A 10,962-nucleotide genomic window follows, 5' to 3' on the forward strand; every position below is an offset into this window, starting at 1 on the left:
TGGTAAGCGCCCCTGAGCGCAGGCGCTGTGTGTATGTGTGTTGCCCTGGGTCACGTGAGGGGGAGTAGATTGAGGGTGTGTGTGGGGGCGGAGCCCGGGGCGGGGTGGGGGTGCGGTTTGTTGTGGTCGCCATTTTGCTGGTTGCATTACTGGGTAATCAGGGCCCAGGCTCGCTGCGTCCGCGGGATACCCTCAGCCAGTGGGCAGGTCCGAGCTCGGGCTTCCCGGGCAGTTTGAGTTCCCTTGCCTGCGCTCTCAGGTAACGAAGCAGCTACGCACTGGGTGGCTCGCACTCGAGTGAGCGGGGTGGTATGGGACCCGCCCTGCCTCTCTCCGGGGGAGACTTGGGAGGTCGAGGGAGAGGAGTGGGGTAGCGAGCAGCTTCAGGCCACCGAGCCTGGCTGTTCATAGTGGGATTCCTGGGAGGGTCTGAGCCCTAGGAAAGCTGCCCTAGGAGGGGTTACTGGGACCCCGCTCCCGCCCTTTGTTTGGGCTCAGCTCTGCTGGCTGCATCGTCGTCGCCTAGCAACAGCTGCCCTGGGTTGTGATTCGTTGAGCTCTTGGCCCCAGCGACCAATGGCACGGTTGTTGCCATGGCAGGTGTGGACTGCCAAGTTCAGGCCGGCCCCTGCTGTAGGGGGGTCCTCCAGGGTGGGGGGCGGGACACCGGTGTCCCAGGGGCTTGGGGGCGGGTGGCTTTGCGGGGCGGGGCCGGCGGGAGGAGGGTTAACCCGCCCCTCCCCCCGTCCACCTGCTTTTCCCTTTTCTGGTGCCCTGGGCTGACCCTCCTCTCCCCTCCCCGCCTGTGGTGGCTGTTCTGGTCACCCACCAGGCCGCCTGTCCCGCTTGCCCTCCCAGCCGCGGGGCTTGCCGGGCCGGTCGGCCCGGGACAGGCGGCCGTCTCCTCACCGCCGCCATGCTGGCTGCTCGCCCACCCCACTGGGGGCCCCACCGCGCCCCAGCCCCCCGTGGGCCCAGCGCCAGCCCTGACCCTGGTAGGGGGTAGGGGCTGGGGAGACTGTCCTAGTATGGGAGGGTCTCTGGGATAGAGGTTGGGGGAGGCTGGGAGCTCCAAGAGAGGAGCAGTCGTGGAGTGGCAAGGCTTGGCATAGGAGAAAAGGACTGACAAGAGGGAAGGCCCGGTGCGGAGAGGATTTTGGTGTGACACTCTTGAGAGGAAAGAACTCTGCGATATTTGGGGAATTTGTCTGTGGGAGCCTTCTAGGAATGGGCACAGTTTAGGATCCACCCCAGTGGGCAGAGGAGTGACTGGAGAAGGGGGGTTGGGAGGTTGGTAGACACCAGTGTAGGAAGACAAGGACGATCGCTGTAAACCGTGGGAAGAGACACCCCCCTTTGCTCCCCTCAGGAGGAGTGGGCCTTGATTAGGAGGGGACCTTGGCCTAATATTGGGAAGAGCTCAGATTTGCGTGGGGAAACTGGAATATGGTATGGAGGAACCAGTTGGAGGGGTGGTCCCAGATATGTGGGTAGGAAATAACAGAGGGGAGAGGACTTGGCATAGTGTGGGGAAGGTCCGCCGGAAAGGGTGTGCCCTGGTACTAAGACCAGCAGGCCATAGGGGTAGAACTCTGTTATGTGGGAGTTCTCAGATAACAGTGTGATCAGGAGGTCCCCAAGGACCCTGATGAGGTTTTAGAGGACTTTGCTATGGTTTGGTGGGAGCCCAGAGGACTCTAATGTGGTTTGACGGGGGCATCCTAGGCTTCTCTGGATTGGGGGATCTGCTGGGAAGGGTAGATTTTGAAGCAAAGGGACGCAAAAGGAACCTTTCTCCTATAAGATGAGATCCTAAGCTTCAGAGAAGACTGCAGGATCATGTGTGAGGGGCCGGGGGGGGGGGCACAAGGGGAAATGGGAAGAAAAGAGTGAACCCTACTCCCTATTATGCTGTTTGTGGCTTTTATTTTCTCCCCACCCCCCCCCCACCCCCGCCCAAATTATTGCTGTCTTTCTGTCCTTTCCTGTCCTGGTTCATATTCCTGTCTGACTCCGTCACATGTGCCCCACTTTGTGCCCCCTACCTCATTGATTTGTTAATCATTTGTTGAGGGACTTTGCTGTGCCTTCCCCCACACCCCACCACTTCTCTCTCTCCCTTCTCTTCATTCCCACCCATTGCTCTTTTGCACCCTTTTCATCCACTCTCTGTGCCTTACCTTCTCTCTGATGTCCACCTCTTTCCTGCCTGGCACTGTCCCACACATCTTCCTGTTGTTCCCCTGCTTCCTACCTGCTCTCAGGTCTCAGCGGCGGTGGCAGCCGAGGTGCAGGATGCGAGAAGGCGCCCCCCGGCCGGGCTCCCGCTCCAGGCCTCGCTCCCCTGCGGCCCTCTGAGCCCACCATGGCCGTCCCACCGGGCCATGGTCCCTTCTCTGGCTTCCCGGGGCCCCAGGAGCACACACAGGTATGTGTTCAACTGGCTTCTCACCCGCGTGGGGTAGGGAGAGGATGGGGATGGAAGGGTCCTGGGGCCAAAAGATAGTATGGTTGCTTAGGACAGTCTCCCAGGGACATGAGGGAGTTGAAGATAATAGAGGAATTGCTGACAGAGTCAGGGTTTGGAGGGTGTGGGTTCACATCCAGGCGTGATGGTAAAATTACTTAGGTTCTGCGTGCTTCAGTGTTCTGTTCTGTAATGGGGCTAATAATGGTACTACCTCACAGGAGCCTTGTGAGAATTAAACCAGTTCATGACATGCATGTGAAACGTTGAGGGCAGTGCCTGGCACATAGTAAACAATAAATACTCACTTTAAAAAAAGAGTCCAAAGTGAAATATCAGGAAGGGGTGAAAGGGGAAGAAAGTGGAACCTGAGGGGTCTTGTAGCCAGCAGGGCCTAGGGGTACAGGGTAAAGATCCCCAAAGGTAGAGACTGTTAAGGCTCTGAAACCCAGAGCTTGGAGTGAGAGGTCCAGGGTGCCGCATCCAGATCCAGGACCCTTGGGGTGAAATAACTGGGCAAAGATGCTCAGAGTCGGGGTTAAACATTGTGAATGTCCCAAGGAATGAGGGTAAAGCAAGATGGGGGGACCCTCGAGCTGGGATACCCAAATGGATGGCCTCAGGCCAAGAGTTAGAAGGGGCAGAGCCAAGGTTTTCTGTGTGGTCTCTCCCACTGAGGTTCAGAAAGGAGTAAAGTGTGAGGTGAAAGGTCAGGGAAAATAGTTCACCGTGCGTTCGTTCATTCAGCCAGTCTTTCATGATCACCCACTACATGCCAGGCCCTGCTCCAGGCACTAGGGATTATACAGCAAGAACAAGACTTAGCCTCTGCCCCTGGGGGCTTTCTCCTCTAGTGGGGATATCAGACTATAAATGTGCATGTGGTAATGGTCAGCCGGCCACGTTCTCCCCCTTGAGGTTGGAAGCAAAGGCCTGTCCCTGGTGCCCACCTCTCACCCTGCCCAGCAGGTATTGCCTGATGTGCGGCTCTTGCCTCGGAGGCTTCCCCTGGCCTTCCGGGACTCGACCTCGGCCCCACTGCGTAAGCTCTCCGTGGACCTCATCAAGACCTACAAGCACATCAATGAGGTAGGTGGGGGGTGGGGAACCCGGGCTGAGTGCTGAGGGGTCCTGGCTGCTGGCACAGGTCACTCACCAGTCCTCTCATCTCCTGGCTGGCCGGCTGGGCAGGTCTACTACGCGAAGAAGAAGCGGCGAGCTCAGCAGGCGCCTCCTCAGGACTCAAGCACCAAGAAGGAGAAGAAGGTCCTGAACCACGGTTATGACGATGACAACCATGACTACATAGTGCGCAGTGGCGAGCGCTGGCTGGAGCGTTACGAGATTGACTCCCTCATTGGCAAAGGTTCCTTTGGCCAGGTACGGGACGTGCCCCCGCCATCCTGATCCAGAGATCAGGGGACATGGCTGTGCATTGGGACTGATTCACACCGTCAGTGGGTCCGTGGCCGCTCACCCCAGCTCAGTCACTTGGGTTCCCTGTGTCTGTTTTCTTTTCTGTAAAAAAACCTGTAATTAACAGGACTGTTCATGTGAGGTAATTGTGTTATTTCATGTCTGGTGTTTATACCTGACTTTGGGTGAGCACTCGGTTTTGAGTTACTGTAAGTCACATTGACAGTGATGTTGATGAGCCCCCTTGGCTGGAAGGACGACGGTAGCGCCTGGCCCTGTCTCTGTATGCCCTTCCCCTGCCAGTTCCCTCACGTTGGGACATACCCTGCCCCGTAGGTGGTGAAAGCCTATGATCATCAGACCCAGGAGCTGGTGGCCATCAAGATCATCAAGAACAAAAAGGCCTTCCTGAACCAGGCGCAGATTGAGCTGCGGCTGCTGGAGCTGATGAACCAGCATGACACGGAGATGAAGTACTACATAGGTGAGGCCCGAGGCAGTGTGAGCTGCTTAGGGGTGGGGCTTGGTCTGTCATTCCCTACCATCAGGGCTGCTGCTGCCCCTGTCATGATTTTTGTCCTGCTTACAAGATAATGTTGGTCGGAGCTTACTGGGTGCCGGGGTCAGGCTCTGCTGTAAACACTTCACATAAATTAGCTCATGTGCGCCTCACCACAGCCCATGGAAAGGGCATCGTTGCCCACAACTCAGGGGTGAAGAGACCAGGCAGTCAGGTGCTAGCACCTGCATAACATCACGGAGTTTGCACCCAGTGGAGGTTCCTCCGACGGGGCAGTGGATTCCAGAGCCTTTACTCTTAACATCTGTGCCCGTCTTTCCCTCTCACCCGTACTGGTTGCTCATAGAAAAAGCAGCAGGATTTAAAGAGTGTGTTTTTTTAAAAAATAAAGAAGGGGTTTGCTATAAATTCTTACAGCAAATGGAAAATGAGCATCCTTTGCCACAAACACATACACACACAAAAAAAAAAACCAGGGCTGAGACCTTAAAACAATGTTGTAAAATTAAATGAGGCAGGCTCTGGTCAGTGAGGCTCAGAGGGTTGGGTCTCACTGGACATTGAAGGGTCACTGGTTAGGTTCCTGGCCAGGTCCCTGGTTGGGGGCGTGCAAGAGGCAACTGATCCATGTTTCTCTTTCACATTGACGTTCCTCTTCCTCTGTCTCCCTCTCTCTAAAAATAAACAAATAATTTTTTTTAAGAAACTAAATGAGGCAGTGTAGAATGCCTCATTTAATTGCCTCGCTGAGCCTGACGCGGAAGCTGGGCATCCCACCAGCCCCCATGCTAGACCCAGGCACCCAAGGCTCGCGAGTACTTTGAATGGCGCCTGCGGGTGGCTGGACCCTACCAAGGACAAAGACCTGTCAGCACAAATGGGAACTTTCTCTTTGGTTTACTTACTTATTTAGTTAGATTGTATTTATTTTTAGAGAGAGGGGAAGGGAGGGAGAAAGAGAGGGAGAGAAACATCAATGCGTGAGAGGAGAGTATCCATCTGTTGCCTCTGGCACACCCCCAACCAGGGACCTGGCCCACAACCCAGGCACGTGTCCTGACTGGGAATCAAACTGGCAACCTTTTGGTCCACAGGCCTGCACTCAGCCCACTGAGCCACACCAGCCAGGGCTCTCGGTTTAGTTGACAGTTCAACAGAGACTTGAAAATAATTTGTTTTTCTTAATCAAGAAAATCAGTCTTTTTCTTGGTGTGATTCAAGTGATAGACCAAATAAAAACATCGTGAGTGGCAGCTGGTACCCGTGGGCACACCACACTTTGGCAAGTGCGCAAGAAGCAGAGGCACTGATTGGCTTCTGGCCTCTCTTCTTGATTCCTGTGCACACCAGACCACCACTGGCCCTCTCTGAGCTTCATCTTTTCTCCATCCATCCCTGTCTTTCCCCTTCCCTGCAGTGCACCTGAAGCGGCACTTCATGTTCCGGAACCACCTGTGCCTGGTGTTTGAGCTGCTTTCCTACAACCTGTATGACCTCCTGCGCAACACACACTTCCGCGGCGTCTCGCTGAACCTGACGCGGAAGCTGGCACAGCAGCTCTGCACGGCGCTGCTCTTCCTGGCCACGCCGGAGCTTAGCATCATTCACTGCGACCTCAAGCCCGAGAACATCCTGCTGTGCAACCCCAAGCGCAGCGCCATCAAGATCGTGGACTTCGGCAGCTCCTGTCAGCTTGGCCAGAGGGTAGGGCCTAGTCTGGCCTCGGGTGGGACTAGTGGTGTGGGTGTGGCCAGGATGGGGGCAGGGCCAACAGGTGGTCTGAGAGCAAGGGGCCCTGGTAAGCTGGGATGGGGTTGTCAGGGTACATCCTGAAGTAGCTGATGCCTAAGGGATAGTGATTAGGATGGGCTGTCAGAGGGTGTGAAGGGTGGGGCCAGTGGGGGAAGGGGCTAGAGGAGAGGGCCACAGGGTATCAAACTGCCCAGGAGGAAAGGGAAGACTGAAGCCTGAGGGCAGGGCCAGTTTCGAGGCTGTGGGATGTAGGCCGGGGAAATTGGGTTGGGTTTGCATCTAGGTGGCACTTTACTAAGCTCGGTTTACCCTGTGCTCTTAAAGCTGGGGATGGAAGCGGGGAGGGTGCTTCAGCTTTGCAGCTTCCTGTAAGCCGTCACTTGAAGTGGTGGTTGTGGTGGGGGCGGCATGAAAGGGTCTGGACGGGGCTGGTGGGAAGGGCCTGGGTTTGCAGACTGCCGCCTGTGACTGGTGACTAAGGGGCCGAGTTAGGCCTGTGGATGGAGATGAGGGTTAGACTAGGTCATGAGGCTCCTGAGGCTGATGAGGAAAGTGGAGGTAGTGGCTCCTGTGCAGTTGGTGCTGATAACGTCAGTTTGGGGAGCAGGAAGCTTACCCTAGCTTTGGGGGTGTTCGTGGCACCAGGAGGGGAGGCTTGCACCTCTGACTGGTGCTCTCTCCCCTCCCTCAGATTTACCAGTACATCCAGAGCCGCTTCTACCGGTCACCTGAAGTGCTCCTGGGCACGCCCTATGACCTGGCCATCGACATGTGGTCCCTGGGCTGCATCCTGGTGGAGATGCACACCGGCGAGCCCCTCTTCAGTGGCTCCAATGAGGTGTGCTCCTGAGGAGGGGGTGTGCTGGGCGGGGTGGAGGCTGGCTGGTCTGATGACCCTGACTGCCCCACGTACTCACAGGTGGACCAGATGAACCGGATTGTGGAGGTGCTGGGCATCCCACCAGCCCCCATGCTAGACCAGGCACCCAAGGCTCGCAAGTACTTTGAACGGCTGCCTGGGGGTGGCTGGACCCTACGAAGGACAAAGGAACTCAGGAAGGTGCGGCCCCTGCCCTTTGCCGCTCCTCCTACCCTGGTGGCCCCTCACTCTCTCACACTCGGGGCTCCCTCTCTCCCTGCTTCCTCTCCCTGGTGTCTTTCCCTTCCTTCCTCTCCCCCTGGTCTGTCTTTTCCTTCCTCCCCAATCCACCCTATCTCTCCTACCCACCCCAAAACTCTTCTTAGCTTCTCTTTTTTCCACTTTCTTTCTTGTGCCTCTGTTTCCCCCGTGTGTGTCTCCCTGCCCCTCCTGCCCACTGACGGCCACTCTCTTGCCCCCCCTCCCACCCCCTCCCTGCCAGGATTACCAGGGCCCCGGGACACGGCGGCTGCAGGAGGTGCTGGGCGTGCAGACGGGCGGGCCCGGGGGCCGGCGGGCGGGGGAGCCGGGCCACAGCCCCGCCGACTACCTCCGCTTCCAGGACCTGGTGCTGCGCATGCTGGAGTATGAGCCCGCCGCCCGCATCAGCCCGCTGGGGGCTCTGCAGCATGGCTTCTTTCGCCGCACGGCTGATGAGGCCACCAACACGGGCCCGGCAGGCAGCAGTGCCTCCACCTCGCCCGCGCCCCTCGACACCTGCCCCTCCTCCAGCACCGCCAGCTCCATCTCCAGCTCTGGTGGGTGCCCAGTGCCCAGCAGGGTAGCACAGGGGTGGGAGCAGCTGTGGATTTGGCCTGGCCTGGGGTACCTTGCCATTGGCCTTCACATAGAGCTTTGAAACTGCACCATCCTGAACTCCAAAGGCTGGGGAGGAGAGCTCCAGCTGGCCCTGAGCCGATTTTTGAAACAGTTTGTGCTCAGACCTCTAACTGGCTTTGACCCCTAATCTCAAAATTGGGCCTGATTCTTCAAATGACCACAGAACCCAAAGCCCAAACCCAGGCCTGGCCCGTAAACCAGACCCAGCCTCTTGGAAGCCCAGCCACTGCCTCTCCTCACCTGAGGCCTCTTCTCTCCTCCCCTGCACTTCCAGGAGGCTCCAGCGGCTCCTCCAGTGACAACCGGACCTACCGCTATAGCAACCGATATTGTGGGGGCCCTGGGCCCCCCATCACTGACTGTGAGATGAACAGCCCCCAGGTACTGGGTGGGGCCATGGGACCTTTGGAGGTGGGTGGCAGGGTGTCTGGGATGCCAAGACCTGGGTCTCCATCACCCACTGTTGTTTGCTTCTTTAGGTCCCGCCCTCCCAGCCGATGCGCCCCTGGGCAGGGGGTGATGTGCCCCACAAGACACATCAGGCCCCTGCCTCTGCCTCATCACTGCCAGGGGCTGGGGCCCAGTTACCCCCTCCACCCCGATGCCTTGGTCGTCCTCCATCACCAACCTCACCACCGCCCCCGGAGCTGATGGATGTGAGCCTGGTGGGCGGCCCGCCGGACTGCTCCCCACTCCACCCCGCGCCTGCCCCCCAGCTTCCGGCTGCCTCAGCCCTCCGGACTCGGATGACAGGAGGTCGTCCACCCCTCCCACCCCCTGATGACCCTGCCACTCTGGGGCCTCGCTTGGGCCTCCGTGGTGTACCCCAGAGCACGGCAGCCAGCTCATGACCCTGCCCCTTCCCTGGGGCCCCTCCTGAAGCCATACCCCCCATGTGGGGGCCCTGGGCTCCCATCCTCATCTCTCCCCTTGACTGGAATTGCTGCTACCCAGCTAGGGTGGGTGAGGCCTGCACTGACTGGGGCCTGGGGCAGGGGGGCAGGGAGAGGGGTTTGGGCGTACCCTTCCCACAAAGGACTGCACCCTTGGCCCCCTCTCTCCCCCTTGTTTTCTATTTATTGTACCAAAGACAGTGATGGCCCAGTGAAGGGGAGACCCCCCCTTACCCTGTGGCCCTAGGAAAGGGTGGGGGTAGGTAAGGGGAGATGGCCTTGCTCCTCCTTGTTGTACCCCCCAGTAAAGAGCTTTCTCACATGCCCGGCTGAGCGTTTGCAGGGCCCTGGCTCCCTTCCCCCGGCCCTCAGAGGCACGGTGCGGAATAGTGTTTGGGGAGGGGGTGCTGGGGGAGCTTTGTCTGGGGGATATGACCCTGGGGAAATCAAGGCTGTTGGTGCAAACACAGGGCTGCAGGGGGTCTGGGCTAAGGACTCCTAGACAGAGACCCTGGATAGTATCCTAGGCCACATTTGCCTTTTCCAGGGTAAACTGGGCCCTGAAAAGGTAAAAGCCCAACTCTGGCCTGTTCCCAGGAAGCAACAGTTTCTGCTCTGATGAGCCAGGGTTTTCACAGAGTGCACAGGAGCGGTTCCTTTTGCCCGGCAAGCAAACAGGTGCTGAATGTGTCTAACAGGACTTACTGGTGCCACCTGGGGAATGGCAGGCAGGCAAAGGGTACAAACTGACCCCTGTTCCCCCACGTCTGGTCTCACCCTTTGAAACAATTGTGGAGCAGGTGTTTTGAGATTCTCTGGCAAAAAAAAAAATCACTGAGGGTTCCAGGTAAGTGGGCCCGTTTGTCCGGGAGTTTGGAAACTTGTATCTCCCAAATGGCCAACCAAGAGCCGCTGGTTCAAAGGTTATGGTCTTCCAGCACTGGATCGCTGCGCCTCCCGGGAAATGGAGCTCTACTTGGCAACCTTTCCCCACTTTTCGTTGGGGAACTCCAAAGACCAGAGTTCTTTTCGCTCACGTGTTTAGGGGCGGGATGTCAGGCGGCCAATCAGTCCGGTGGTCAGCTGAGCGTTTGAGGCGGGTCGTAGCGGAGAAGGCCCTGGTTGGGTGTTGCTGGCCGTGCTGTGTCGTGCAGGTGTCGATTTCTTTAGAGGTGCGTTGGCTTTTCGGGGGAAGCGCAGGTAAGGCGTTTGTAGTTACTGAGCTGGAGTAGGTGCTGAGGCATCCTCGCTACCTGATGTACCTGGCCTAGCGCGTGGGAATGACCCAGTTGGCTGGGGGTGGCGGAGGCAGGTTCTCCGTTATGGGCCCGGTTGCGTTCGCTTGGAGTGGCAACATGGAAAGCGAGGGAACCCAGACGGAGCACGGGTTGGGAAACTGCTGCGGGGGAGGAGGAGCTGCCTGAGCTGAGACCCGAAGATGGAAGGGTTCTTGGTGCGGTGGGATGGCTGGCTCAGAGGCAGCGATGAGAAGCACAGCCAGGTGGTCTGGTGTTGGTGGAGATGTTACCCAAAATGCTGTATGAATTAGATCGTGTAGGATTTTGTTGGCTATTTAGGGACTTTGGACTTTGTCCTGACGTTAATGAGGAGCCACAAGAGGATGCTTAAGAGGAAAGGCCTGATTTTCTGCCGTCTGGCAGTAGATTGATGGGAAAGAGACTTGGGTCTATGGCAGGATCCTAGGCGCCAAACATCGGGGATGAAGCAGGGAACGGGCATTGGTTGGGAGGGGAGAAAGGGCGTGGGTTGGAGAGAGTGCCGCGGGTCGAGCCCACGGGGTATATGTATATGGCTCGCAGTCTGCAGAGAGGGACGGGAAGGGAATATCACCAGCATGTGAGGACAGCAGCTGGCATATTTTAGATGCTTAATTTTTAAAAAAATTCTTTTTTGAATGAATAGTCCTAGGAGGCCAGTACTAACTTAATCTCCCTTTTGCAAACGAGGATACCAAGAGCAGAGAAAGTTACTTGCCCAAGGTCACACAGCTGGGAAGTAGAGGGCTCAGGATTTGTGTGTGTGTGTGTGTGTGTGTGTGTACCATTGATTTAGCCAGGTGAAGGGTGAGCCTTGAGTCACCAGCAGAAGCCACATCGTGTGTCTTCTGTAAGGATTTTGGAGCGGGTAAGCATGG

The 10,962-nt window shown here is 57.4% G+C and overlaps 1 protein-coding gene across 5 annotated transcripts; it reads left to right on the forward strand.

Annotated features, from left to right (window-relative positions):
• Nucleotides 1-118: 118 nt before the first annotated feature.
• Nucleotides 119-9,636, forward strand: DYRK1B (dual specificity tyrosine phosphorylation regulated kinase 1B). 5 transcript variants are annotated; one of them, XM_037047486.1, is made up of 11 exons: nucleotides 119-259; nucleotides 2,265-2,428; nucleotides 3,434-3,556; nucleotides 3,659-3,847; nucleotides 4,220-4,367; nucleotides 5,821-6,107; nucleotides 6,847-6,993; nucleotides 7,075-7,215; nucleotides 7,517-7,832; nucleotides 8,189-8,295; nucleotides 8,394-9,636. In XM_037047486.1, exons 2-11 carry the CDS (start codon nucleotides 2,366-2,368, stop codon nucleotides 8,763-8,765), a joined length of 1,893 nt encoding a protein of 630 aa, XP_036903381.1. In that variant the 5' UTR covers nucleotides 119-259; nucleotides 2,265-2,365; the 3' UTR covers nucleotides 8,766-9,636. The 5 variants fall into 5 exon arrangements, with proteins under 5 accessions (XP_036903381.1, XP_036903377.1, XP_036903379.1 ...); XM_037047482.1 differs by lacking the exon at nucleotides 119-259 and adding an exon at nucleotides 742-995; XM_037047484.1 differs by lacking the exon at nucleotides 119-259 and adding an exon at nucleotides 743-995 and having other exon boundaries at nucleotides 7,637-7,832.
• The last annotated feature ends 1,326 nt before the right edge of the window (nucleotides 9,637-10,962 follow it).

This window comes from Sturnira hondurensis, unplaced genomic scaffold (genome assembly GCF_014824575.4).
Source record: "Sturnira hondurensis isolate 20B ecotype Veracruz unplaced genomic scaffold, ASM1482457v3 Scaffold0005791, whole genome shotgun sequence".
Classification (NCBI taxonomy): Eukaryota; Metazoa; Chordata; class Mammalia; order Chiroptera; family Phyllostomidae; genus Sturnira; species Sturnira hondurensis.

Excerpts from the sequence above, each read along its gene's own strand:
- DYRK1B (XM_037047482.1), top strand. The coding sequence starts at position 917 with ATGCTGGCTGCTCGCCCACCCCACTGGGGGCCCCACCGCGCCCCAGCC. Across the intron at positions 2,429-3,433 it reads GGCCCCAGGAGCACACACAG|CAGGTATTGCCTGATGTGCG; the intron begins GTATGTGTTCAA and ends CACCCTGCCCAG. Across the intron at positions 3,557-3,658 it reads CCTACAAGCACATCAATGAG|GTCTACTACGCGAAGAAGAA; the intron begins GTAGGTGGGGGG and ends CCGGCTGGGCAG.